At 46.5% G+C, this 24,539-nt stretch overlaps 1 protein-coding gene across 1 annotated transcript in view; it reads right to left on the bottom strand.

Moving 5' to 3' along the window:
* The window catches only part of SRBD1 (S1 RNA binding domain 1), a 1,352,005-nt gene that overhangs the window by 1,123,628 nt on the left and 203,838 nt on the right, over positions 1 to 24,539 (bottom strand). The window contains exon 4 of the mRNA XM_069608446.1: positions 6,927 to 7,064. Within this exon, the coding sequence (XP_069464547.1) occupies positions 6,927 to 7,064 (138 nt within the window). The remainder of the gene's footprint in view (positions 1 to 6,926; positions 7,065 to 24,539) is intronic.

Below are 24,539 nucleotides of genomic sequence, written 5' to 3'. Positions count from 1 at the left end.
AGTCAATTTTTACACAATATTTAAAATTACCTCCCTCCGTTACTCGTTTTCCCTTTTATCACTTTCTTCACCCACTGCCCATTCACTCTTTTGCCACCTCGCTCAGTTTTGTACTCACCATTCAAATCTTTCAACTTCTGAATCTCGGGATCGCACGCCTCCTCAGTGGCCTCTTCAACTTTTCGTCCGTTCACCTTCCTGTAGACGCCGGGAGGGGTTTCTGCATGAAAACATGGGGACCCGTCTAACCTGGCTTGCAAGACTTTGTGTTATTCTAAAAAAAAACGCTATCTAACTGACATCGAAAGATATGCACTGGCATCCCGGATAGCCCCCATGCTGAAATGGATGGGAGTCACCCCTCACAAGGGATGGGCGGGAATAGAACACGGAGAAACTAACATCCCGAATAGGACCCTACACGCGCTACGATCCGGGACAAGAGGAACAGAGGGCCACCTACTAGAATCCACCCAATCCTCATTAAAAGCATGGGACACAGCACTCAGAAGACACCGCATAGCCCCCGGGTTGGGGCCTTTCACACCTGTGGCACACAATCAAGACTTCACCCCGGGCAAACAGGATAGCTTCTGGGCAAGCTGGGGGCCGACACGTCCAACCCACCTCAAAGATCTCTACCACGAAGGGTCCCCATTACAATTTGAAGAATGCAAACAGAAATTTGGCATAGGAGAAAGAGCTCTTAGACAAGGCGAGTATAGAAGACCGAATAACCTATAGAGATAACTGGGAGAGGGATCTAGGGACCCCAATCACGGAGGAGGAGTGGGGCCAGATCTGGAAAAGGGCCCAGAAATCATCCAAATGCACCACAACCAAGGAGGCATCATATAAACTATTCACAAGATGGTACCTAACCCCACATAGGCTAAACAGAATGAATCCAGCCTACCCTTCTAGTTGTTGGAGGCAATGTGGCAGCCAGGGGGATCTCTACCACACGTGGTGGACCTGCCCCAAGGCTGAAATATATTGGAAGGAGATACTGGGACACATAAGAGAGATCACGGGGAAAATGCTCCCACACGACCCAAAGGTAATACTCCTGGGGACCGCAGTTGAAGGGGTCTATGCAGAAACAGGCAACAACGCTGCCCTGATTACTCAACTACTAAACGCGGCGAGAATAACGCTGGCCCAGGGATGGAAGAACCCCGAAGGCCCAATAGTCGCGTGCTGGTGGGTCAAAGTATGGCACATTCTGGCGATGGAGAAAATAGGGGCCCTAAAGGATAACAAATATCTGAAATTCAGGGCAGTATGGGACCCATTCATAGACTATGTCACAGACAGGGAAGCTTACTTCCACAGACCCAACCTGCTGAGATCAATCATGAACTAAGGCTCTGGACCAAGAGGAAACATGAGGAGGCCCACACCTCCAGCCAACATACGCGGCCAAGGCCCGGACTGTAACAAAACTGCTTAACGGTTGACGGAAGCGGAACGATCCCAGCTCTATTGTTGTTGAATTTGTTTTTGTGTTTGTTTTTCTTTTAGGGGAGAAGGAGGAGCGAAAGGGGAAACATACCAGAATCCGAAGGAAGAGGGAAGCAGGGGAGTTATAAAAGTTAAAACTCATGGACGTACTACAAACTTGAAAACGGACGGGGGGGGGAAGAGGGATGAGAACAATACTGAGATTTAAGTATACTGTTCCTTACCTGAATTAACTAAGACTCCATGAGAAGAAAATAAAGTTGTTAAAAAAAAAAAAAAAAAAACGCTATCTACAGGGAGCCTTGCGTCCTTTCAGCCGAATGGCAGAGGTTGTGTGATATTTCCGGGACCTCAAAAGCTTACTTATCTCGATAGATTATCTAACCATCAAATCTCTGCTACCATGTGAACTGGACCTTCCAGCCCTTTAAGATGATATAGCAATACGCTTGAGATATATAGGGATGCAGATTTTTATTCAAAAATCAATAATCGAAACAACTCAGGTAGTTGGCAAAAGGAGGATAACCGTTTTAATATCAATTATCTAAAACAGGGAGTACAACGGACATCAGCAGACGTCTCTCATTACGATCTCAAAGCATTCAATAATAAAAAAAAAAAATCACATATTCGTCATTGATGACGTTAACCTGCGTATCACTAATGACATCCTACGTGGCAAAACTTAAAAACCTATGGGTGAATGTGATAGGGTCTAAACGGATCATCTAGGTATACGATCCATACTTGTTTGGTCAGTGAAATAAAGTGATAGTCTTCTTAACATCAGGTGGGGCAACTAAGCCCTTGCCTAAAATATGTCACTATGAATGTGAATAAATATATAACGCCTAATTGGCTACACAACTATAGGACCATTGATCATGCGACCCCCTATCATTGGTTACTTTCTAACCTTCGTCAGTACCCTCCCAACCTACGTTAGCAGCACATAGGCAGAGCGTCCATGTGCAGATAAGCTAGTCTTAACCATAGCTTCCCACCAATTAACATGACCACCCATCATCACCTCAGTGGTCTGCTGTCAATTAGGGCTTTGAACACTTCCTTGGAAATGTTCCTTGCTACTGAAGAATTCAGGGTAGTGAAGGCACACTCTGCCCACATGCGTAGGTGCGACCATCATGCTCATCTGACTTCTCCTCCCCACGAGACTAAAGACCACGAAATTGAACTTTCAGTGTATTAAAATGCAATGTTCCAATAGACCTCTGATGTCTTCTTGTTCTCTTCCATGCCCTCTAAACAGGATGTTTCGCTCTTTCACACGATTTGTATCCAATGTCAGCTCACCCCAGTCTGATAAGGCCTTGGTTTCTTGGCTTTTCCAACCTCATCTTTCTGAGTTTTCACTTGTAATTGACTTATTTTCTAGTCGCGGCAAAATGAAAAGGCGGCCTTCCTTCTTTTGCTCAGCACTGCTATCATATGTAATGGGAGAATCCATCTTCCACTGACCCATCTATATATATCTATATATATCTATATACATATGTACATGATGGTGCATGCGGCACTCAATTTACTATAAAGCTAGCCTCAAGAATACTTCATCTGCTTGCATTTCTTTGCATATTTACATGTGTGAAATTGCTTAGTATCTTCATTATTTTTGTAGCATACGTGTCTTCATCTTGATCCCAAGATGTCATTCATCTTGATACTTTCTTGATGCCTTATAGAATCATCTACATCCTCTGGTTTCTGTGTCTGTTCTCTATATACGTCAGCTTTGCATTTGTATGACGTCATTATTTCTCTTTGTTTCTTCAATTTGTCCTGCTTTCTTCCGGACTATCACTCGGACATCCATCATACTGTCTCATGTGCAGATTTGGTTGTCTCAATGGGAACCTTGCTTCCAGGATTCTCCTTGGTATCTGTATTTCAAAGAGCTTTGTACGTGTGAGTCGCATTTTGGTGTCCAGCAGATAGGCAATATGGGCGAAGTGATTGAGGTGGGGGTACTTGGTTCCTTCTCTACACTTTGTTGGCTGGGATATTTACTTACCTTAAGTCTGTATGATTTCTGCAAAGCTTGGGGGTGTTCTTGTGATTGGGAGTCTCTCATCCAGTGCACACAGTTCCCTGTTGGAATCCTTCTAGGGTGTTTTCTCTGAAGCCCCGGACCCTTACTAACTTTAAAGTGAACTACTTACTTGTTGAACAGTCTTTCACAGGAACTCTGACTTTTGCCTACAACAGAAGCGTATCTCACCCTGCCTACAGCTGGCTTCTAGTTCTAGACCACTAGGGTCCGTCTTCTGCCCGAGTGCACTCATGCAATAGAATAGGGAAGAACTGGATAAGTTAAGGATTCTCTCTGGAAAAGTATAACAAGCATTTGAAAGAGTTGGGTGGTAACTGTAACTCTGAGAGTGGACAGTTACAAAGGTTCTTACCTTGAATGTGTGTTGTGGCATTCTGAAAAGTATATATAAGGTTAACTTACTCCCACATGAATTGGTTGTGCCTCTTTCCCAAAATGAATGCTGTTGGCTTCACTATTTCTTTCAGAGAATAGGTGTATACGTTTCCCAACTGGTCCTTGCTTCCCTAACTTGCTGTATAGCCTGATTAGACTAAGTGTGCCTTAGGTTTTGCCTACCTAGAATAACATAATTCATAAAGTGTAACATTGGGTTTTGCTTTCCCTGGTCTGTTTTATACAGATGCTAATAGAGTCTTAGGGTTAAACTAACCTTTAAGCTGCCGATAGCTCCTTTGAAAGGTATACAGGTTTTACTCACCTAGTATAACTGTTTGTTATCCTGAATAATAGTTATAGGTTGTTACTGCCCCTTCAATGAGTGTTCCACTATTCAGAAAAGTATCTTTGCAAGTTGGTTTACTATGTCATTTCTTTGTTGAGTATCACTGCATAACTGACAGGGTCTACTACCCTTGTTTTACTGTAAAGTAATCTAAAAGTAACTAATGGTGTTTACTCCCCAAGAATAGGTGTGACCTATACTGAATGCGTATGATAAGGTTTGACTTCCCTAGAATTACTGTTAGGCATTCTGAATAAGGTTTTATGCTTTGGCCTGTGTACCGTCAAGCATTTTGGGGTGTTTTTATAAATGTGTTTATGACTCTATGACCAGTACCTGCCCCAAGAGTTAACTTGGTCTACTTGTATTTAAAATAAACTTTTATTTTGTATAATATTTCTGGTTGTAAGTGTTTCTATTGAATCCTTGGTGTACTACAGGTTCAGTGTACTTTCCTACACTCATCTCTCCCTCCTAAAATATGCCTGGCTGCTCTGCTCTCCGCTACCATATACTCAGGTGGTACAGCCTTATACTAAGAGTGGAGTCTTGTACTGTCGCAGTTGAATGTTTTCACTAAGCCCTTAGTTGGACTTCAGAAAAACTGTCCTAACAACCCTTTAATTGTAAAACCCTGAAACCCACTTCTATAAAACATTACAAAAAGAACTCTATTCAATCGTCATACGTATATAAGACCTCTAAAACACATTTAACATCTAATGTTTATGATGGTTATTTAAACAAAAGTGTCCAAAAATGTAACGTAAGACACTCTAATCCTTTGGACTCCAAGTCCCAGAAAGCCTGAATTACTGAGATGAAGAAGAGGAGCAAGGAGTCAATATGGAATCAAAGTAATACCAAGTAAAACGTGCAGTCTAGTTGTCGGGTTCACAATCAGCTGTGTGGCACATATAAACTTTAAAATCACCTGCAAGCAAGAGGGAGAAGGGAAGTGACCTACAGAGAGCATGGAGCGGGAAGCGAACCCAGAGGCAGATTCACAGGGACGAGCCATGAAGGAAGAAGACGGCGCTCACAGGCAACCGCCAGGAAGTGTTTCATACCAGAGGATAGGAAATCTGGTAAAGTTATAGTGGGTGCCCTGGAAGGGCCCCTAGAAGTGAGACGTTTGCTGTGAGACCAGAGGGGACACTGTCTTGTGGAGTGCAAGGGTTCCATCGGCGAAAGGGTGAAAAGCCAAAGCGGGAACCAAAAGAGACTTTACCTAGAAGGGGATGCCTGCCCAACAGAAAGTCGTTGGTACAGCTGCACATTATCTCGGCGAGTCAATTCAGAAGAGTTAGAGACCTCAGAATGTGCCAACAAGTTAATGAACACTTGATATATGATATGATATGATAGGTTATTTATAACGCGCTTAATACCCAGAGGTTTCTAAGCGCGGCAGTGGGGAATTATTTTGAATACCAAACAAGTAGAATTGAAGGAAAAGGGCAAAACTGGTACGATTCTCCTTAAATATCATGTCAATTTGGGGAAACTTGGAACCCTCATTGCCATAAGCCAAAGGACTAGACTAAATAGGAAATAAAAGGGAAAAGGTTGCACAATTTTCCTTATATGAGATGCCAATTTGGGGAAACCTGTAACAAGCGTTGCCAAAAGATACTAAGAAAGAAGTTGCTTGACAGAACTTGAACAAACCCCCATATGTGGGATATCAATAATGGGGAAGTTGGACCAAGCGATGCCTGGAATAGACAAGGTATAAACAGTGAAAATGGACAACTGCATTACACTTTAAAGCAAAGTGACCATTGTAGCAAAGACCTTGTGACAGATATGCATCAGGTAGTGAGCCCTTTTTGGAAAGAGATACCTGGCAGGAGAGTACACCAGGGGATCTTTGAGAACCAGAAGGGGGAGATTCCTGGCAGGGGAATGCACCAGGCGTCCATAAGGTAGAAGAAAGGAAAAGATACATTGAAAGATGCCTGGTAGAAGAGCACAGCAGGATATCAAGAGATTCAGTTGAGAAATTCCTGGCAGGAGAGTATACTAGGAAACTATATCTTTGAACAGTTTTGTGAAAAAGATACTTGATTATTTGAACCAATTGTTGAAGTTAAAAGATCTGCCAACCTGATAAGTGTTCTATAGAAAAGACATTTGTTTTGTCAACCTGAGGAAAGTATTTTATGAAAGACATTTTCATTGACTTTAACAGAACATTGTTGAAACTAAACACTTTCAACAATTTTTCTGAAATAGTTCACGAGAAGGGAACCGAGCACTGGACAAAAGGATTGCTTTGTTGGAATTACACATTTAGATGTGTACACATCTTGTTGAGTTGGAAACAGAAATATTTACCTTAGACATTTTGATTGTATATCTTAGTGTGAGGGTCAGATGTATTTTGGACACAAGGTCAGCCTGCTTTAGTTTTAGCTTCATAGGCAGGGACACTCATTAGGATAGGGACAGATGGGCCGTAACTCAAACCCCTTTTTATTTTAATAAAGTTGATTAATGTTGAGAACATTACAACTTTGTGTCCGCCTCTCCTTTCGGACCCCTCACATTGTATCGTGAGAATGATATTCTATTTTTAGTGTATTCAATTCTAACAAATATTCACATCATTGTGTGGCGTGATTGACAAAGGCGACCATTTAGTAAATGGTTTAAACTTACTTCTTCTTTGATGGTTTGTAGTCTAGCTTTCTCATCTGCGGAAACATCTTCAGGGTTACCTGCATTTTCAGAGGGCAACAATTGCTCTTCATTGTTTAAAGGTGTGCCAATATCTTCGTCTTCAGTTTTTAAAGCTCTCTGTAGAAAGAAATGCATGCAGAAATGTGTAAACGCGTAGTTTGCTAATCAGACAAACCATATTAGATTTTGGTTGCGGTTCTTTTTTTATGCACTGTAGCAAAACTACCAACATGAACTTGAAAATAATTGTTTCTGCTAAATTGAATTGAAATTTCAATTACAGTAGCACTGCACCCCAGGGGGGCATCCAAGTGCTAGAGATCTTACATCAAATAACATTGACACGACTAGGTCCGTACCATGCAGGCTAGTAAAAGGTTGCGTTTATATAAATGTTCTACCGGTCGGTTAGTTTTTATACTGTCTGATATTTTGGGATAATGATTTCCAGAGTTTTGGTGCATTTGATACCATAAATCTCTTGGGTGCTCTGGCATGTCTAACTCTGGAGTAAACCAAGGATAACAACTGAGCTAAACATAGGGTTAGTGGATTCTCAGACAAAACCACCAGGGCTGGGTCAGCGAGGAGAGATTGGGTAAGTGAGGAGAGATTGGGGAGCCCTGGGGCATCCATCCCTTTATCACCTGAATGGGCTGCATCGCCACAAAGGTGGCTTCCCTCCCCAATACCAGGCAACACATGACCAAACATTAAATACTATGAAACAAGCCCTTCAACAATATATTAACAGAACCTCACTCTTACTGGGGGAAGTACCCCACATATTCCCAGCAAAGGAAACCAAGGGCAGGAGAAATGTGCTAAGGGTTTAGAACAGCAATACACAAGCTAGAATAAAGAAACAGCTGGTAAGATAGCACAGCTGAGAGAGCACTATGACGAATCGCGGGATTCAGTCACTTCTCCCCAGGGCAGAGTCTTTCCCTGTGAGGCTAGTGAGGCGAGTCTGCTACGCAATACCCTCCCTCGTGGTAGAGGCAAGCAGGACCTCACCAGGAGAGACTCCCCATTCGAGGACAAAGACTCCCGGTCCAATGAGGAACCCTCACAAACCCACCTATAGCCCATCAGTAATAACACCTACCAGAAGAAAACATGAAGAACAACCTCAGATTTCTTATGGTCATGTAGAATCTTTGAATAAGCCTGTTAAGGCTTATTTACCGAAAACAATTCAGAATGGTACATTTCACGAAGACCATAATACCAAAAAACATGATGATACATTACTCACCGTAATCGTATTTCTGATGCTTGTATCTGCTTAGATTCACATGCTGTGCCTAGGCCGACATCTAGAGGAAGCTGCGGAGTATTACAGTTTGTTTTTTTCGAAACTCGAAAATGGGCGTCGACACAGGGCGTGCCAGTAATACTATCCATAGTGTGACGTCCACTGTACCCATGATCCCTCACATGTGTAGGACCCTCAGATTGTATTTTTTCTGACATGAGGTAGCATGAGGAGTAGCGCGAGTACAGATTATCCAAGCAGATAGATATGAAGATAAGACTACAAGCATCCATGCACCTTCTCTCAGAGGGGAGGAAGGGTGGGTCGCATGTGAAGCTAAGCAGATACAAGCATCAGAAATACGATTACGGTTGGTAATGTATCCCTTCTGAGGCTTGTGGAATCTGCTTAGATCACATGCTGTGCATAGATTAGCGAGCAGTGTTAGAAGAAGGATGTGGGATGTGAGAAGGGTCCTGAGCAAACAGATGTCTTAGAACCGCTTGTCCCACTTGAGTATCTGTCTTGGAATGAGTGTCAATGCAGTAATGCTGAGTAAAAGTGTGAATAGAGCTCCAAGTAGCTGCTTTGCAAATGGTGTCAAGGGGTACATTTGCAATGAAAGCCAGAGTGGCTCCCATTCCTCTTGTAGAGTGGGCTCTCGGCGTAAAAGGCAGAGTCTTTTCAGAAAGGGAGTAACATAGTTGGATACAATTGACTATCCATTTGGAGATGGCACCTTTAGAGACGAGCTCTCCTTCTCTGCCTATAGCTACGGAGACAAACCGTTGGTCTGTTTTCCTTAGCGGTCCGGTCTTGTCTACATAGTAGAGGACCGCTCTTGGCACATCTAGGGTGTGTAGTTTCACCTCAGCAGAGCTTTTGGGTTCTTGGAAAAAGGCCGGAAGCTCGATGGACTGGTTAACGTGGAATTTAGAAATAAACTTAGGTGAGAACCTAGGGTGTGTTCGTAGAACCAGTTTATCCTTATGAACAGTAAAGAAAGGATCCTGCACTGACAGAGCCTGAATTTCACTGACCCTTCTTATGGATGCAACAGCTACTAAGAAGGCAGTTTTATAGGTCAGATGTTTGAGACTGGCTTTATGCATGGGTTCAAATGGTGGGCCCATGAACTTAGCAAGCACCACATTAAGGTCCCAACCAGGTGGTGGGTTTGAAATTGGGGGGTGGTGTCTCTTTACCCCTTCCATGAAGGTTTTAACTACTGGTACTTTCCACCCCGAAACCTTGTTGTGGGAAGTGGTGTAGGCTAAAAGCGCTGCCAGATGTACCTTTAGTGAGTTAAATACCAGGCCTGCGTCCAGCAGGTGGAGCATGTAAGTGACAATATTGGAAGGAGTGCAATCAACTGGGTTGACTTGCTTATTCTGGCACCAGATAACAAATCTTTTCCATTTATCAAACTAACAGTGCCTCGTGTTAGGTTTCCTAGATTCCTTTAGGATGTCCCTACATCTCTGTGGTAAGTTAAGATGTCCAAACTCTATGACTTCAGGAGCCATGCTGCCATGTTCATTGAGCTGGGTTGAGGATGCACTGTTTGACCTTGGTGCTGGGACAGTAGGTTGTACCAGCACAGGAGTCTGATGGGTTCGCACACTGCTAGTCTGCGTAGGTGTGGGAACCACGGTTGCCTCGCCCACATGGGAGCAACTAGGATGAGCGTCATCGATTCCCTGTGCATCTTGTTGACCACCTTCCTTATGAGAGGGGTTGGTGGAAAAGCGTAGGCAAACATCCCTGACCAGTTCATCCACAGGGCGTTCCCCTTGGATTCTGGCTGGGGGAACCTGGATGCGAATCCTGGGCATTGCCTGTTTCGCTTGCGGCGAATAGGTCTGTAAGGGGGAAACCCCACTGTGAGAAGATGTCCTTTACGACTTCTCTGAGTAGACACCATTCATGTTCTCTTGGGAGGGGATCTCTGCTCAAAGCGCCCGCTAGCGAATTGAGATCCCCTGCAACGTGTTGAGATGACAGGTAAATGTTCCGTCTGAGTGCCATTTCCAGATTTTCTGGCCAAGCTTGAACAGATTTGGCGAACAAGTCCCTCCCTGTTTGTTTAGGTAAAACATCGCTGTTGTGCTGTCTGTCAGGATCTGCACTGACATGTTCAACAGGTGGGGCTCAAACGCTTGAAGCGCTCTGAATACTGCCAGAAGCTCTAGCAGATTGATATGATTCTTGGCCACTGTGTGAGACCAGAGACCCTGAGCTGTGTGGTGAAGGAGGTGTGCTGCCCACCCTGACAGGGATGCGTCCGTAGTGACTACAGCCTGTACCTCTGGATCGTAAAAATGTTTCCCCTTTGACAGGTTCTCTCTTGTCCACCAGTGAAGACTTTGTACAAGTGTTGGCAAAACGACCACTAGATCGTCCCACTGACCACTTGCCTGAGACCACTGTTTCGACAACCATTCTTGCAAGGGTAGCATGCGCAGGTGCGCGTGGGGACCAGGTAAATACATGACGCCATCATGCATAGCAAACGCATCGCTTTGCGCACCCTTATCTGGCGACCCGGCTGATATAGAGGAATTTGCAGTAGATTCCGAATTCTTTCCTCTGATGGAAAGGCCAACCCCTCTTGAGTGTTTAGGACAGCTCCTAGGAACTGTTTGGAGGTGCTTGGCACCAGGCTTGATTTTTTCTTGTTTATGAAGAAACCCAATTCGAAGAGGAGGTCGATCGTTCTTTGAATGTTTGCTCTGCAAATTACTGGGGTCTCCCCCGTGATGAGCCAGTCATCCAGGTAAGGGTACACTGGGATTGCCTCCCTGCGTAGGTGTACTGCCGCCACCGCCAGTACCTTGGTGAATACCCTTGGAGCAGAGGCTATACCGAAGGGCAGCACCTTGAACTGGTAGTGCTGCCTGTCCTCCTTGAAGAGCAAGAATCTTCTGTGCGCTGGGAACATGGAAATATTAAAGTAGGCATCTTTCATGTCCAAAGTTGCCATGTAATCCCCCTTTTTTAGGAGGGGGATTACCTCTTGGAGAGCAGTCATGCAAAACTTTTGAGGCTTGACATACTTGTTTGAAGGGGGTAAGTCTAATACAGGGCGCATTGTCAGATCTTTTTTTGGTACAAGGAAGTAAGTTGAAAAAATACCCGTGTTTACCTAGTAGCCCAGGACAAGTTCTATTGCGTCCTTTCCTAGAAGGTTGATTATCTCCTCAAGGAGGATCTTCTGGTGGTCTGAGGAATGTATCTTTTGATGTGGAGGGTGGTTTTGGGGGCGTTTGAGTAATTCTATGCAGTATCCCGCGGACACTGTGGACAGCACCCATCTGTCTGATGTGATCCCGTCCCAAGCTTGGGTGAAGTTGGTAATGCGCCCCCCTACTGCGGGGCTAGATGCGTGAGAAGGGACCCTGAACGCGGCGTCACTGTTTTGCTGGGGCTGACTCTACCCTTACCACGGCCCCTCTTGCTTCCTCTGTTGTAACTCTGGGTAGACTGTTGGTTGTTACCCCATGAAGTACCCTGCTCCTATGAATAGTGGGAGCCTCTTTGTGAATTTTGGTCGCGTGGGCGACAAAAATTACTATTGCCTCTTTGATTAGGGGGCTTGTTGGTCAACTGTCACAGGGATTTCAGAGTCTTATACTCATCTTTGGCATTTTTAATGCGTCCTCTACCGCTTTGCCAAACAGTAGATTAGCCTCCACCGGCATGTCGATTAGGGATTCTTGTGTCTCGGGATAAACCCTGACTGTCTTAACCAAGCATGCCTCTTAATGACAGTGCTCTCTGCTATTAGCCTGCCGGCGTTATCTGCGGCATCAAAAGTTGCCTTAAGAATACAACCGGACACGGCGCTCCCCTCCGACGCAACCTGGGCCAACTGGCCCTTTAAGGGTTCCGGTGCAGAGTCGATGAGGGCAGCTACTTGCTCCCACTGGTGGCAGTTGTAACTAGCCAGCAGAGTGGTGGAGTTGGCAATCCTTGCCTGGTAAGCAGAAGTGGAGGCCACCTTCCTTCCCGACCCGTAGATTTTCTTGCTCTCCTTGTCGGGGGGAGCCTCAGATGACGACAGAGGCGTTCCTGCCCTCTTCCGGGTATTAGTAACTACCAGGGAGTCCGGTTTCAGTTGCCCAATTATGTAAAGCGGGTCTGATTGGGCTGCCCTGAACAATTTCTCGACTCTGTGGTTTACTGCCCTGGTGAGGTTGGGAGTGAGAAGGGAAGTGTCAATTCTCCATTGGATGGACTTGAGAATTGGAATGGCTTGGGCAATGGGTTTCTTTTCTCCCACGTCTTCCTCAGCAAAGTTCCTCTCCTCCTGTGCTCCCGGAGTGTCTATGCGGAAGTGCTCTACCGCTCTAGTCAAGACCTCATTTAGGAGGGGCTGGTTGTTGACTGGAGAGTCTGTAACTTGTGGTTCTTTGCCTACAAGGGAGTCTATTCTGTAGACTTCTGGTTCATCTTCCTCCTCATCGTCCCCATAATAGTCCCCCCCAGTTTGGTCGTCCAACATTACCAAGTCTGGATCTTCATCCTGTAGTGGATCCTCACTATACTGGGTGTAAGGCTGGAAGTAAGAAGGGCCTGAAGATAGACCTTGCGTTGGAGTCTCAAACCAAGGTTTCTTACCAGGGGGCTGCGGGTCCCTAGATCCTGAGGGAGTAGCACCGTCAGGGGTATAGGTGAGGAAGTGTTCTGGGTTCTTGGAGTAGAAGTCAGCCAGGGAAGACATTCTCGTCAAAACCCTGTCTATATCTTCACTGCTCCATTTTCTGGAGCTGGGAATGACAATTCCATGAGAGGGTTCCCCTTCTATTCCCATATTGTGAGGAGTAGGAGGAACCAGTTTGGACTTAGGGGCAGGGACATAGGTCTTGGATTTTTGCTTATATGAAGACTTTTGGCTGTCCTTAAGGGTTTGTGGTGCAGAAGAAGACAGAGATAGCTTCTTCTACTGTTTACCCCCTTCCCCATGAGTAGAAGAGGGTTTCCCTGGTGTTTTCACCTTCTCTGAGGTATCCGACGCCTGGAGTCGAGATTCGGGGGTACTGTCTATTACATTAGAGTGTGCACGTCGGGACTCGGAGGCAGGTGCCGAAAGGGCTACCGGAGCCGACTTCTGGTGTGCGGGCTGGGGGTGGAGGTCAGATTAGTCTTCTGACGAGCGTACCTCCATGACTTTGGTGAGTGAGGCACCTTTGGCAACTGTGGACGGTTGCCTGGTGTTGTGCGGCGATCTTGACCGAGAACGCCCAGAGGACACCGAACTTTGAGTGTATAGGTGTAGAAGTGGTGTGGGTAGCGCTCGTGTCGCCGGGTTTGTTCCCCATAACTGCCCTCCCGGACAGCCTTCCGAGGTCGGGGACTTGCGCTTGGGTGTCTTTCGACGCCTCTTTGCCCTCGCCGTCCGAAAGTACGGCGTCGCTGCCACCACTGAAGGTGCCCTCCGCTTCCATGGCCTCGCTTTGCCTGGCGTGGTGGGCCCAACATTTGGTTGAGTGGTCCTTAAGTGTCTTAGCCTTGAACCAGCTACACGCTCTGCAGTTCGCCTCGTGGTGGTCCCTCGGCAAGCAGAGGTTACAGGTGGCGTGTTTGTCAACCCAAGTTGACTTGGGGCAAAATTTGAAAGGGGTACTCTCCATATGCACCTTGTGGCAGTGGGCAAGTGTGTGTAGGAAAATATATATATATATATATATGATTTGATTTGTATGTTTGTAATGCGTCGGTAGCCCGCAGGCATCAGGGCGCAGAGAGACAGATTCATGTTAGTCGTGGGTAGGAGAGAAGCTAAGAGGTGGAACATTATTTAAAAAGATGGGTCTTTAGATTTTTTCTGAAGATTAGCAGATTTGGCTCTGCTCTCCGTGAGAATGGGAGGTTGTTGCACTGCTGGGCAGCAGGAATCGGGAATGATTTCCCAGCACCAGTTGTTCGGAGTGCCTGGGGTATCTGTAGCCTGCCTTGTGTTTGGGATCTTAGAGCCCTGGTTAGGGGTATATCGGGTAAATTTGGCTCTAAGATAGGATGGAGCCACTCCATATAAGCACCTGTGAACCAGGGTCATGGATTTAAAAAGGATTCTATCCTCTACTCTGAGCCAGTGGGGGGATCTTCTGGCCTCTGTCACATGGCTTCTTCTATCGATCTTTTTTATGATCCGGACTGCGTTGTTCTCCATTATCTGGCATTTGCTTATGCACTTTTTAGGTGCTCCCAGGAGCAATGAGTTGCCGTAGTCAAGACGTGCCAGTATAATGGCCCTGGCAATTGTGGCCGTATTTTCTTCTGTTAGTAGTGGGTGTATAGCTCTCAGTAGCCTGATGTAATATGCGTTATTTTTTTGGAGATAATTGGTTTGTGATTCAGATCCCAGGGACGCCTCCAGCATCATCCCAAGTGTTTTCACATGGGGGACCACCTTGATGCTTGAGTCTTTGATAGTGAATTCTTCAAACTCTTTACCAAGCTTGCCCCTTGCTTGACTGGAACTGAAAATCATGAGTTCGGTTTTTTTACTATTCAAGCACATCCAGTTGTCTTCCACCCATCTATCAGGTTGTATATGGTTGTAATCTTTTTCTTGTCTATTCGGTAATCTCCTTCCAACTCTATCACCAGCTGTGTATCATCGGCGTAGTTCGTGAAGTGAACAGTATATATACTATATATGTGTAGCAGTGGGGTATGGGTTGGGGATGCGTTTTAAGGGTAGTAAATCGGAGGGTTAAAAAAATTAAGAAATTGGTGTTTTTCGGTAATATGGTCACAATGAAATGTACCACTCTGAATTTTCAGTTGGTAAAATCACATATATCCCTGGTAAGAAATATTCAGCTGGTACTGGGATGAAAAAACCCACTCGAGTAGTACAAGTGCTAACAGAAGAGAGAAGAAGTACTTTGAGTCCCACGGTAATGTCATAAACCAGAGGGGAGGTGACCTGGAAGTGAGAGAAGCCCGGGAGATTGGAATTAGCTGCAAGGGAAGAGTTGAAGGAGAGAGAGACGCACAGCTTCAGGTGCTGAGAGGAAGCTGACATGCAAGTCCGGACATGTTGTCTTCCGGGCAACCTAAAGTGTGAGAAGCAGAGGGACTAACACAATGTCCAAGGAGTGACTGAGTGAGAAGTGGTGGCATGATCGAGACCCGGTGGACTAAGGAGTCCCTAAACAATGCCAAGATCACTTACATGAAGGCACACCAGAGTGTGCCGAACAAAGAGGAACTGAAAAGCCAACCTGACAATCACTGAAGAAGGTCTCGTGCAGACTGTAAGCCCGGTGACGTGATCTCTGAGAGAAAGGTAACTTGGAGAGTGGGAGACCCGGTGGGGAAGCACAAACAACAAATAGAACACTTATACTCGTCCCAGCACGAAACAAGAGTGGGTGAAGTGTGAGAATCCTTACTGGCATGCTCATACTCGTCCCGGTAAGTGTTCGAAATACTTAAAAGGAGTTATAATTGGAACAGTACTATTGGTCCGAGTAAATAAAAGAATTGGACATTGAATAAAGAGAGGTCTCAAGTTTAACAAAAGAAGAAGAGAACTGCCTCAAAGAAAAGGAGGAATAGAAATGAATAGAATCACAAGAGAGGAGAGCAAATCAACGAGAAGGATACCCATTATCTGGATTATACATTTTGATGAAATGAGTTACAAAGAACTACCTGCAACGACTTTAGTAAAAAGTGAACTTGATGAGAAGCAGCCCACAGGAAAAGGGAGTCATTTTCCTGTGCCTTAGTTGTTTTTGTTAGTGGCACAGACAGATTAGATTAGTTGGACAGAGGACAGATCTTCCTTTTTTCACTCACTGACAACTGATGAGCACCCTAGTTAGTTTGGTTAGGTAGGGAAGACCAGTAGTATTGGGGAAGATAGGATTTTTCACTTTTGTTTTAATAAAGCAAGTCTAAATTGGAAGATGAGGGTCCTTGTCCTCCTTCTATCATGCCACAGCACTCTCTGCTGAAGCTGTGTGTGATCTTCAGGTTTGAATCCCTGCACAGTCAACTTGTATTTCATCCTTCTGAAGTCGATAAAAGATTATCAATTATGGTTGGGTGATAATTACATCTCTATATGTTCTATGTTCAGAGATTTGGTAAGAGCTCCATATAAATAACTAATCATCATTAACTAGAACACCACGCAGAGGGTGCTAGAGCGTGACCAAGATGGCGGCTCTCTTGTGAGCTCCGGCAGTGCACCCTAATAAATCCTGAAAAACATTGTTTCCAGGGGCCATCCAGTCTCCCATCGGCGATACCCGCATCTCTGGGTAATCAGTACCAGTCATCTGACTGTCACAGGCGTCGGGAGCCGCGCCGAGCAGCCCGGACCGTGCGAGACCCATGCGGAGAAGGACCCGCCGTGATGGACCCCCAAAGCCGCCTCAAAGCCATCGAGGCACGGGAAGTGGCCGTCGCTCCACAGCCCCAGCCAGAACCCAACGAGCAAAGGAACTCGGCTGCGGGGTCCCACGGAGGACCTGCATCCCCGGGAAACACCCACAGTGAACGAGCCGACTAGCCCAGAGGCCGAGGGCGGAGAGCGACTCCAGCACACGCCAGCCCGGGTGCCGAGCACTGGGAGCAGCGGGGGATCCCTACACTGTCGGCCTCAATGAAAATCGTGCACCCGCTCCGGGACAATAACAGAGAACGGCCCCCGGTAATGCAGCAAACACTGTCACCAACGGGGGCACCCGGCTAAGACATCGCTGGCGGCATACAGGGCCTGTGATCTTGTAGAAGGCCCACATCCTCCCTGCGTGCTTTTGGCGGACGAAGAGATCCGGCGCCCAGCTGACCAGCGGGAAGGCCCACTTTACACCAGATACGAGTGTGGAGTTGCCGCGGGGACCCCCGTAGCGGATCCCCCCAAAAGAGCCACACCGCCAGACAACGGATCCGTCTGGACACGGGGACCTCTGGGAGGAGACAGCTTGGCACCGGCGAGGCCTCTGTGGGACAGCGGAATCCATAGACAGAGGTGAGCCAGCCCATCCACCTGATTCCCACTTGGCCCCCTGACCATTAGGGTGGCGCGCACCGGGACCCTGGCCCAAACGGGGAGGTGAGCACACGGGCACAGTGGACACCTCCTGGGGCATCCCCTCCACCCATACGGACCCGGCAGGGCCCAGGCCCACAACGGGCTGTCAGACACTGCAATCAGCGCGAACCCCACCACAAGGGTAACGGCAAATATACAAGCCTAGGGGGCCCTGATTCCAACCTGCTCCTCCAATTGGCAAATACCATAAGGAACCAGGCAGTTCCCCACTGCGGGCCTACAGCACTCACCAAGCCTCTGCCAAGGCGGAACATTACGCACCCCGCGCAGACCTGATGGTGTCCTTGGCCCCCGTCACTTGGTGTCCCGCCCCATGCCGGGGCCACTGCACGTCACCACTCTCCGCTCAGTGGGTGTTGGGGTGCGAGGGGACTCCCGCTAACGGGGCTACAGCCACCAGCGGCCTTCTAACCATAGGACAACGCAACCTGAGCCGAGAGCTCCATCATCCAAAGCCACCAAAGGGCTACACCTCTGCAGCCAGCTAGACCGGCTCTTTAAGGCAGTCCTACGTGGCAAGCAAATACCTGCAGCACCCACGAACTATGACTGCCACCACACACTTCCTATGGGCTATCATATAAGAACGCAGGATAGCGAACAGCTGGAAACACCCAGGCAACAAACAGCGAGACCCCTAGGATGGGGAAATCCGATAAATCGCAGAGGAAACTAACATTCAAGTCCAGAGCCGTGGTCAAAACCCCCAAATCAAACGATCGACCAGATGACCCTGAGGAGTCAATGTCCCACAACGGCGACTCCGCCCAAGTCATAGACATTAGGGGGATCCTCCACGAGCTAAAAGCCGGCATAGGCAACATAGACAGTAAGCTCGACACACTAGAGGCACATTAGAGACCCAGATAGCGTCTCTACTGTGCCTCACCATATTCAGCATTGCTATTATCATGTCCTCCTTTAAACACGCACCATGCCTCACTATGAATAGAAATAATAGACTTCGAGCTTGACTACCCCGCATCTATGAGCCTTTATGTCACAGCAACAAGGCCTCAACCCCCAACATAAACTGACCCTATGGTACACCAAGTTGTACCCCAACCTAACTATACCTTGCAAGAATACTACTCAGCCTAAACTCATTCCAATAGAAATCCAAAACACACCCAAGGTAACCATTCTAGCTAGCACCTTGATCAATGGCAGGTCTTTAGTGGCTCACGCCACTGAAATAGCAGACACTCTACTATCCCAAAACCTTGACCTGGCAGTCCCCAAATCATGGTTAAACGAAGCTGCAGGCCCTGCACTCTCCCTAGCTATCCCTGAAAATGACCAATTAATTAGAATGGACAGACCGAACAGCAAAGGAGGGGGTTTAGCTATTATAGCTAAAACCAACCTCGCCATTAGACTACATCTCCTTTCAAATCATGCAAACTCCTCATAGCCAAACTACCCATATCCAACTGCCACACACTAAAAATATACCTAATATATAGGCCTCCTGGCCCCATTGGGACCTTCGAAGATCTATCCAGTCTCTTAGCTAATAACACTAAAGACTCCTCACAGATCTTATTACTAGGTGACCTGAACCTAGGATTTAACGACCCAGACAACAAACAAGCCCAGTCTATAGCCACTATGTTAGCTGAACACGGCCTAAACCAAAATGTTCTCAACCCAACCCACAACAAAGGAAGGACCTTAGACTGGGTCGCCACCCTGAATTGTGATACCGCTATCACCAAATTCACCCCTCAACACTGGTCAAACCACTACCTTATCAACTTTACATTAACGCTTAATAAACATATCACCAAAGAGAAAATTATGGCACCCCCACTATCCACTAGAGCCAAAAGAAATATAACCCCAGACAATCTCCTGCCATTGCTACTACCTACTATCAATGCTCTTCCAAACAACCAGCACCCTGAGCTCCTGGTAGAAAGTTACAATAATGCTATGAAAATAGCACTAGACACCATCGCCCCTTTAAAACTTCAAAAAAGTAAACAACAACAAGCTCACCTAAATGCCTGGTTCACCCCACATCTAAAAGAACTAAGAATGCAAAAAAGAAAATTAGAGACTATATGGCGCCATACCCCATCTGAAGAAAATAAACTGAAACTTAGACTCTTCGCCAACAAATACAAAAAAGAAATCATACTCAGAAAAAAAATCTCTTTAATGAAAGAATCTGCAATGCAACCTCCAACACTAGATAATTATTTACCATCCTAAGGGAGCTGGAATACCCAGTACCACCACCTGACAGCATTGCCAATGACAAACAATGGTGCACCAGCATCCAAAATGCCCTAGCAAATAAAATGAAAGCACTCCAAACTAAAATTGTTTTAAAAAAAGTCTCCCTAACTCCCATTGAAACATCACTTAGCTCCATCCCCATAACTACCAACTCACCCAGCCTCAACCCCAAAAAAATATCCATCTTGGAAACTGAAAAGATTATTGTATCCCTCAAACCTTCCAACTGTAAGGGTGACAGCTGCCCAGCCCACCTAATTAAAGATGCCGCAAGAGACTTAGCCCCATTCACAAGCAAATTGATCAATGCCTCCTTCTCCTCAAAAACCATCCCAAGTAACATAAAGGAGATCTGGGTCCTACCCCTCCTCAAGCAGCAAACTCTAGATCCTGCCATTCCCACTAATTATAGACCCATCGCCACGGTACCATTTCTCCTCAAGATAATAGACAGAGTAGCATACCAACAAATCCAGCACCATCTTGAAACTAACCAGCTCTTAGGTACCCGCCAATCAGGATTCAGACCACAGCACGGCACAGAAACAGCCTTAATTGATCTTAAAGTACAGATTGACAAACTCAATGGCAAGGGAAACACCGCCATGCTGCTACTCCTTGTCCTGTCAGCAGCCTTTGACCTGGTGGATCACGCAGTCCTGTGCAAACACTTGGCATCGGCTGCCCACTTCTCAAATGAGGCTACAGCCTGGGTCCAATCATTTTTGGACAGCCGCACGAGAGTCTTCTCCACACTAGCATCAGCGGACCCCATCAAAGTAACCTGTGGTGTACCCCAAGGTTCTGGTGTCTCGCCATCTCTATATAACATCTTTACCAAGCCCCTATTCGACAAATTGGACAGACTGGGTGTCACATACACTAATTACGCAGATGACACACAGATCCTCATTCCCCACTCAGGCAATTTCGAAACGGATACAGCCTTGGTAAACAAAATATATCTCATCATTCAGGCATGGATGGCAACACATGGACTATGCTGAATGATGATAAAACCGAAATCCTACTCCTCGGATCTACTGCCAATTTAAAAAAACTCAGCCCTAACTACTCAGCATTTAATATTGATGGTAATATAATCACAGTCTCCAAAACAGTAAAAACACTAGGCTTTCACCTCGACTCAGCCCTAACACTTAAGAAACAAGTTAGCTCCCTTGCATCCTCTACAGCCTACACGTGCAAGCTCGTTAGGGCAGGCAGAGCCTTCCTCTTGCAAGCCAGTTGTATCATCAGTGCCAACGCCCTAATACTCTCCAAACTTGACTATTGTAATGCTCTGTATTTGGGAGCTAACAAATACATCATAGACAAAATGCAAACATTGCAAAACAATGTCCTTAGAACTGCCCTTAACTTACCTTCTAAAGATCTCATTTCAAACACCAGAAGACAATACAAATGGCTCAAAATTTGCGACGGAATCTCACTTAAGACAGCATCTCTCACCTTCAAATGCCTTAATAATGCAGCCCCCCCCCTACCTGGCAGCAAGAATTGTGAGAAAAACTTCCACTCGCCCCACCAGAACCGCCAATTCCTTCTGCCTTCAGATACCCAAATTCAGACTAAAAATAACAGGTGGCAGTAGCTTCCCAGTTAAGGCAGCCAAATACTGGAATGCTCTCCCACTTGACATTAGAACAGACCAGTCCTACTATAGCTTTAGACGGAACATTCTAGCCTAGCTACACTCCAATGACCCCCAAGAGTAACCATCCATGTACAAATCCACACCTACTAACCTGACTGTACATATGTATATTATTTGACTGATTTATTATGTATGTGATGTAATGCGTATGTTTATACTGTGCCTGCAACTAAGTTTGTAAGCAATCTTGTTTTCCTGTTCTCTGTAGCGCCCTTTTACCTTTGGGTTTGGCGCGCCATACAAAAATCAATAAACAAACAAACACTGTCCAAAGAAGGTGATCAGCTACAGCACCGCCTGGATAAACATGGGGATAGGCTAGACACAGCCGAGCAGAGGATTTCTGACTTTGACGACAACACAAACTCCCTGTCAAGTAGGGTGTCAGCACTAGAAACCCAAATGAAGGCCGTCATAGCTAAAAATCACGACCTCGAGGGGTGATCCCGCCACACCAATATTAGGCTCATAGGGTGAAAGAACACCAATTCTCGCTGAAAATTGAGATGCTGCCCCACGCCCGATCATAGCCAAACTCCTCAATTTTAAAGACTGTGACACGATTTTACGCCTAGCAAGGGAGAAAAGAGACCTACAATATGACGGAGACAACGTACAGTTCTTTCCAGATTTCTCCCCGACAGTCCAGGCACTACGTAGAACATTTACCAGAGTGAAACGTCGGCTACAAGACAGCCAAATGCTCTACTCCATGTTATGCCCAGCCAAATTGTGAATCCAGCACGATGGAAAATCCCAATTGTTCAGTACACCTGAAGAGGCAAACGCATTTCTCGATAAACTGGGGTGTAGACCCTCAGTCAATAACCCGAGACCTCCCAGACGAGACCGTGCTGGAAGAGACCCCCCGTGACACTCACTCCCGCCTGCCAGTAACCAGCTATATGTTTCACAATTGTTCTCCTGGAATCTTCAATCGCGATGGAATTCAGGGTGCATCTGACCTTGGAAGGACACTAGCGCCCCAAGCGCAGCTTTGTTTATGTTTTGGGTGTTAGGGAGGGGAAATCTGACAGGCGATTTGGGGGTTGCCTGTGATGGGGAGGGAAGTTGTTTATTGTTAAGGAAACGTGCCTACCAGGGGTCCGCGCCCCGCCCCCTAAGCCCACCCCCACAATCTTCCGACGGATGCCCCGGAAACGGCTTTAGTCGAGAAACGCATGTACCTATGCACCAATCAGCTATACAGGGGCATATCACAACCAATGTCAATACCACTCAAAAGCAAGTCAAACAGGACACCCACCCGCTGCATTCAAGCTAGTCACGTGGAACATTAGAGGGGGCAATCACCTGACCAAAACGAGGAAGGTAACCCAATACCTCCGGAGGCATAAGGTGGGCATCGCACTGATCCAGGAAACCCTTCTCCCCGGAACTGAGAATCGCTGGGCCCGAGACTGGGGCTGCCATAGATGCTTCTCCTCATATTCCCCATACTCCAGGGAGGTGGCAATCCTGATAAACAAAACCTTGAAATTTAAGCTACTATCGTCCAGCAAAGACATGGAAGAAAGAGCACTCCTCGTGCGGGGGATCCTGGAAGGTACTGAGATCTTTATTGTGAACTACTACGGTACAAACATCGACAGAGCAAAAAACTATGACTGGATAATGGCACACCTAGGAGGAGTGGGATCAGCAACAATTATCTGGGGGGGTGATCTGAATACCACGTTAGATCCACTGAAAGATAAATCCCACACCACGTCTACAACTACCTCTAAGGCAGCCCTTCAAATTCTTGAAATCTGTAAAGCATACGGTCTGGGGGATATCTGGAGACGCCATCACTGGGAAACCCGAGACTACATGTTCCATTCCTGGATCCATAAGGCAAGCTCACGTCTTGATTACTTATTGGTGTCCGCTCACAGTCACTTCCAATGGAACCAATGCCAAATCCTACCAAGGACGACATCGGACCACTCAGCGGTCACAATTGAATGCACCCCCTGACCCATCGGAGGGAAGACGTCACTGGAGATTCAAACCAGAAGCTCTACAGGACCAAGTGTTCGCAGACGAACTTCACGCAGAGATCGTCTCCTTCCTTGAAATTAACCAGGGCTCTGTAACATCAGCTGGAACCCTATGGGAATCCCTAAAATGTTACATCAGGGGGTATGCATAACCAAGGAACATGGAATACTGAAACACATTAGACGAGAACTTAATTCAAGCGAAACCTGTCTAAAGGAACTCGAACGCCTGCACACTACATCGACCGACCCACACATACTTGCATCGCTGAAAACGGAAATGGAAAAATTCAGGGCGACAGCCGACCGTGAAATAAAATTCCTATCACAAGGCCACTGCATCCATAAATACGGAGAGGATCAGAAACCGGGTGCCCTTCTCGCAAGGCTGATGGCAGCAGACCGAAAAGCCACGCTGATAAAACAAATACAGAACTCACAGGGTACCCTAGTACACACCGACAAAGAAATAGGAGAAACATTCTGGGTCTTCTATCAAAAATTGTACAGGACTAAATACATTGCTAGCCCAGAGGAGCTCTTCCGATACCGAGATGAAATTGAACACTACTGGGTAAATGCCATGCTAAGAGAGCCGTTAAACCAACCCATCACGTTAGAAGAAATCCTTCAGGCTATAAAAGAGCTCCCGAGCATTAAAGCTTCCTGTCCAGACGGGCTGATCGGTGAGTTCTATAAAACATTTGCCCTCCTGCCCGCTCCCTTGCTGCTGCAGGTCTTTGCAGAGGAGCTCGAGACTGGATTCCTACCCCTGACTCTCTGTGAAGCGAACGTGATCCTGCTACATAAAGCCGGGAAACCCCCAGAAGAATGCAGCTCGTATAGGCCAATCTTGCTGATCAACCTGGACAATAAGATCCTAACCAAGATCCTCGCCACAAGACTACTCCCCCTGATGCCCCGGCTGGTACTTGCAGACCAAGCAGGATTTGACTCGGGTCGCAATGCGACATTTTGTATTAGGCTCATATTTGGAGTCATGGAGGCATTAGACCCATCACACCAATCGGTGTCGGCCCTCCAAGATGCTGAAAAGGCCTTTGATTCCATCGAGTGGCCTTTCCTCTTTGAGGTGCTAAAGCGAAAGGGTCTCGGCAATCACTTCATTAGGCTGACCGCCCTTCTGTACAAACGACCCCGATCACATAAAATCCTAGGTAAAACCAGATCAACGGCTATTGACCTACAAAGAGGGACCAGGCAGGGGTGTCCCCTATCTGCCATTCTGTTTGCGCTAGTAATGGAGCCCCTAGCCTCAGACCTCCGGGCCCGACACTTACACAGAGGCCTGTCTTTTGGACCACATAAATTA

Source organism: Ambystoma mexicanum, chromosome 4q (assembly GCF_040938575.1).
Source record: "Ambystoma mexicanum isolate Mex_15411 chromosome 4q, UKY_AmexF1_1, whole genome shotgun sequence".
NCBI classification, from domain to species: domain Eukaryota; kingdom Metazoa; phylum Chordata; class Amphibia; order Caudata; family Ambystomatidae; genus Ambystoma; species Ambystoma mexicanum.
Note: the sequence above shows the minus strand (reverse complement) of the source record. Positions and strands in the feature narration are given on the sequence as shown.